The following is a 5,569-nucleotide window of genomic DNA, read 5'->3' on the forward strand; positions in this document are numbered from 1 at the left end:
GCGAATGCTGCTGTTTCTCGTTCTTTTGTTTTTTTCGTGCGTGTATGTTTTCTTCCCAGTCGTTCATCAACCGCTATCCGTTACGGTCAGTTATTTGTTTGCAACCAATTGTTCAATAGGTTATGGGCCCAGAGAACGCAATCTCTGTGGACAGATAAAAAACGTGTACGCGCGCGAGGCACACACGTTAGAAAGACGTATACGGGTAGCGTATAAGCCGTGTGATTCGGTGAACCGTGTGATTCGGCAGATCGGATAGCAGTGCGTCTCTAAAATTTTTTTTTGTTTCTCCCCGTTCGCAATAAGATGTCGGAGGCGATCTCCACGCGAAACGTTGAGAAGTTCAACGGGAAGAATTTCCTAATCTGGAAATTTCAGATGAATGCGATATTCATCGCGTGCGGTATCGACGACGTTGTGAACGGGACGCGAGTCAAGCCGGCGGCGGCCGACCGCGAACAATTGAAGGTGTGGTGCAAGGATGACGCCAAAGCCATGTTTCTAATTTCATCGGCTCTGGAACCGGTACACATGCAAAGCCTTTTAACATGCAAAAGTTCGCGCGAAATGTGGACCAAATTATCCGCGATATTCGAGCAGAAATCTGAGACGAATAAGTTGGTTCTGACTCAGCGATTTCACGAAGTCAATGTTGGAGACAGCGTTGATCCAAGACGACAAACGATTAATTATTTGGAGGAACGGCTTATCCAAGAAGAAGCGAGAAACGCTATGGATGACGAGGCCGTGACGGCACTCGCTGCTGCCGCAACGAGAGAGAGAGAACCTCAAGTCAAGAAGAAGGAAAACAAAGCCCAAACCAGAGGAAAGGGGAATAAAGCAAATATGGAGTGCTTTTTCTGCCACAAAAGAGGACATTTTGCCTGGGAATGCCGGAAAAAGAAGACGAAAGGTGAAACGAGGAATGATTCATCCGGGGAGTGTGCATTCGTGGCATCCAAAATGGACGACAATCCGAGTTGACGGAGGTTTTCTGACCTAATTACGGAAATGGATGAAGACGACATATGGCTCTCGGACAGTGGTGCGTCAAGACACATCACGCATAGGCGAGAATGGTTCGCGTCTTTTATGCCATCCGTTGGGGAACAAGTGGTTCTCGGTGACAACGGTGTTTGCAATGTTCAGGGTGTCGGCTCGATCAATATAAGAAAACTCGTGAACGGCGCTTGGCATTCTTCAGTGATTGAAAATGTGCTTTATGTGCCAAAAATCCGAAAGAATTTATTCTCAGTCGGTGTGTGTGCCGCGAAAGGTTTCGATGTTACTTTTTCGAGTGATCGCGTGTGGTTCGCGAAAAACGGAAAAGTTCTCGCCGAAGGACACAAACAATCGAACAGCGTTTACCGAATGTTGTTCGTCGTGATTCAAACCGGCTGCCGTGACATGATAGAGGCGAATGTCACTATGCCAGTTCGCAGTCTTCGACTGTGGCACGAGAGACTCGGGCATGTGAATAAGCAAACTCTTCGAGACATGGTGATTAGACAGTTAGTTGCCGGTGTGAAACTCGCAGACATTGACGATTTCTTCTGCGATGCCTGTCAATTTGGGAAGTCTCATCGAACGCCTTCGAGAGATTCGAATGGAGAGAAACTGTGGCAAGTCGGTGAATATTTTCATTCGGACGTGTGCGGACCCATGTCTGCGCAAACACCGGGTGGAGCGAAGTATTTTCTCACGTTCATCGACAAAGCATCGAACTACAGGACTGTTTATTTTATGAGATGCAAGTCTCAAGTGAGCGAAAAACTAACGGAATTCGCAAAATTGGTGCAGAACAAGTTCGGTCGAGCAATTAAGAGAATTCATTGTGATAATGGCACCGAGTACGTCAATGCAGACGTGAAGAGAATTCTGCTCCGTACGCACCCGAGCAAAACGGGAAAGCAGAACGAGCGAATCGTACAATCGTCGAAGCTGCTCGCACGATGCTGCAAGCGAAGAATCTGCCCATCTTCCTTTGGGCAGAAGCAGTGAACACAGCTGTTTATCTGCAAAATAGGATCGTATCCAGAGTCCATCCCGAGGAGACACCGTTGGAATTGTGGGAGGGTGTGAGGCCCAACGTGCAACATCTAAAGGTTTTTGGCTGCACAGCGTTCGCCCATGTGCCGAAACAGTTCCGTCGAAAATTTGATGCGAAGTCAAAGAAGGGTATTTTCGTCGGATATCAAGATTCATCCGAGAATTACCGCATTTTCGACCCGGTAACGAAATCGGTTACGGTGTCTAGAGACGTCACGTTCAACGAGGGAGAGACTGGAACGGAGTATGAACTGGACGGTGTGAATAGCAAGATTGAGCTGCCGTCGCATGCTCCGAATATTGTACAAGAGGAGGTCCAGTCTCAAGAAAGAGAGGAAGAAGATGCTACGACAGCACCGCAGGACCACACGACGCGTATTGGCCCATATGGTCTCCGGGATCGACAGTCGATTCCTAGAGTGCGAAGATACCAGGCAAACTTCGTTGATCTCGTGCCGTTAACGTATCGTGAAGCAATCACAGGTCCGGACTCAGACCAGTGGAAAGAAGCCATCGCCGAAGAGCTGAAATCTCACGAGGACAATGCGACCTGGACACTTGAGAAAGGGAGTCCTGACATGAGACCCCTCGATTCAAGGTGGGTGTTTAAGGTCGTGCAAGACGCTCTAGGAAGGCCCATCAGGTACAAGGCGAGACTCTGTGCCAGGGGATTTCGTCAACGCGAGGGTATAGATTACCAGGAGACATTCGCTCCTCACGATCACGACATGGATCTTATGCAGTTTGACGTCAGGACTGCGTTCCTTCATGGTGACCTGAAGGAAGAAATATTCATGGAAGTTCCCGAAGGTTTAGACGTCGCAGCGAACGAGCCGGCGGTGTGCCGTCTGATGAAGTCGTGGTATGGGCTGAAGCAAGCAGCGCGATGCTGGAACGAGAAGATCAGTGACGTGATTGTGAAGCTCGGTCTGAGCCAGTGTGAGAGTGACAAGTCCATTTTTCGGGGGGCAGTAAACGGTGAAAAAGTGCTCCTTGCCATTTTCGTGGACGATGGACTCGTTGCCTCAAAGTCACAGACTGCGTTGAGAATCGTGTTGAATGCATTGAGTGAATCATTTGAGATAAAAATGGGAGATTCATGCTGTTTTATTGGTTTGCAGATTGAGCGAGATCGTGTGAGAAAGAAATTGTTCATTCATCAAACGGCGTATGCGACAAAAATCGTCGAAAAATTTTGTATGAAAGGTGTGAAGCCTGTGTGTGTACCTGCGGACTTGAATGCGAGATTGTGTGCAGTAAGCGAGAACGAGCGTGCGCTCCGGGATGTGCCTTTCCGCGAGGCAGTGGGTTCTCTAATGTTTTTGGCGATCGTGTCGCGCCCAGATATCGCGTTCGCGGTAAATAATGTCAGCAAATTTTTGAGTGCCCATGATAACTCTCATTGGCAAGCAGTCAAGAGAATTCTCATGTATGTATCGGGTTCTCTTGATTTCGGAATACTGTATCAAGCGCATGAGAGCGAAATGGATCTCGTTGGTTTTTCCGATTCCGATTATGCTGCCGACGTTGACACTAGACGTTCCATTTCGGGTTTCGCATTTTTCCTGTGTGGCGGAGTGGTGACATGGGCGTGTCAGAGACAAAAGATTGTCACTCTGAGCACCACTGAAGCCGAATATGTCGCAGCAGCGGCTGCTGCGAAGGAGGCCGTTTGGCTGAGGAAAATGTTACAGGATCTATACAGTCTTGAGGATTCTCCAACGATGCTATTTTTGGACAATCAAAGTGCAATCAGACTGGTTAAAAATCCAGAATTTCACAAGCGCACCAAGCACATTGACATAAAATTCCATTATATTCGAGAGCAGGTGGAGGCAAATGAGTTGAGCGTCCAATACATTTCCTCAGAGGAACAGCGTGCCGATATATTTACAAAGCCTTTTTCGAGAAGCCGTTTTGTTTTTCTTTGTAGTTGTCTCGGAATGTGTAAGCGTGCAAGCATGTAAACGCTTGAGCTGTTCAAGCAGGGAGGGTGTTGAAAAGATTTCGAAGCAAAATTGTGCTCGAAGCAGCTCGGCGTGTTTGCATGTAAGCGAGTTGCGGGTGCGGTGTGCGTGCCCGTGGAATCCGCGCGGTGTGTGTCCGCCTTGATACGAATGCTGCTGTTTCTCGTTCTTTTGTTTTTTTCGTGCGTGTATGTTTTCTTCCCAGTCGTTCATCAACCGCTCACCGTTACGGTCAGTTATTTGTTTACAACCAATTGTTCAATATATCCCCTATCCTATCCAATTCTGTATCCTATCCTCTATCCTATCCTCTATCCTATCCTATCCTCAATCCTTTCCTATCCCCTATCCTATCCTATCCTCCGCCCTATCCTATCCTCTATCCTATCCTATCCACTATCCTATAATATCCTCCATCCTATCCTATCCTCTATCCTATCCTATCCTCTATCATATCCAAACCCCTATCCTATCCTCTATCCAATCTCCTATCCTATCCTCTATCCTATCCTATCCTATCCTCTATCCTATTCTATCCTCTATTGTATCCACTAGCCTATCCTATCCTCTATCCTATCCTATCCTCTATCCTATCCTATCCTCAATCCTATGATATCCCATATCTTATCCTATCCTCTATCCTATTCTCTATCCTATCCTATCCTCAATCCTTTCCTATCCCCTATCCTATCCTATCCTCTATTCTATCGTATCCTCCGTCCTATCCTATCCTCTATCCTATCCTATCCTCTATCCTATAATATCCTCCATCCTATCCTATCCTTTGTCCTATAATATCCTCCATCCTATCCTATCCTCTATCCTATCCTATCCTCTATCATATCCAATCCCCTATCCTATCCTCTATCCAATCTCCTATCCTATCCTCTATCCTCTCCCATCCTATCCTCTATCCTATTCTATCCTCTATCGTACCCACTAGCCTATCCTATCCTCTATCCTATCCTATCCTCAATCCTATGATATCCTCTATCTTATACTATCCTCTATCGTATCCTCTATAATAACCGTATACTCTATCACATCCTATCCTCTATCCTATAATATCGTATATCCTATCCTATCCTGTATCCTATCCTATCCTCTATCCTATCCTATCCTCTATCCTATCTTATCCTCTATCCTATCCTATCCCCCATCCTATATTATCCTCTATAATATCCAATCTTCTATCCTATCCTATCCTCTATCCTATCATCTATCCTATCCTCTGTCCTATCCTCTATCCTATCCTATCCTCAATCCTGTCCTATCCCCTATCCTATCCTATCCTCTATTCTATCGTATCCTCCGTCCTATCCTATCCTCTATCCTATCCTATCCTCTATCCTATAATATCCTCAATCCTATCCTATCCTCTATCCTATAATATCCTCCATCCTATCCTATCCTCTATCCTATCCTATCCTCTATCCTATCCTATCCTCTATCCTATCTTATCCTCTATCCTATCCTATCCTCTATCCTATCCTCTATCCTATCCTCAATCCTATCCTCTATCCTATCCTCTATCCTATCCTATCGTCTATCCT

General features: G+C 46.2%; 1 protein-coding gene across 1 annotated transcript; it reads left to right on the top strand.

The window, feature by feature from the left end:
• Positions 1–306: 306 nt before the first annotated feature.
• On the top strand, positions 307–984 carry LOC143363826 (uncharacterized). Its single transcript, XM_076804357.1, has one exon. The coding sequence runs from the start codon at positions 307–309 to the stop codon at positions 982–984; it is 678 nt and encodes a 225-aa protein (XP_076660472.1).
• The last annotated feature ends 4,585 nt before the right edge of the window (positions 985–5,569 follow it).

The sequence above is a fragment of the Halictus rubicundus genome, unplaced genomic scaffold, assembly GCF_050948215.1.
Source record: "Halictus rubicundus isolate RS-2024b unplaced genomic scaffold, iyHalRubi1_principal scaffold0142, whole genome shotgun sequence".
Classification (NCBI taxonomy): domain Eukaryota; kingdom Metazoa; phylum Arthropoda; class Insecta; order Hymenoptera; family Halictidae; genus Halictus; species Halictus rubicundus.

Excerpts from the sequence above, each read along its gene's own strand:
- LOC143363826 (XM_076804357.1), top strand. The coding sequence starts at position 307 with ATGTCGGAGGCGATCTCCACGCGAAACGTTGAGAAGTTCAACGGGAAG.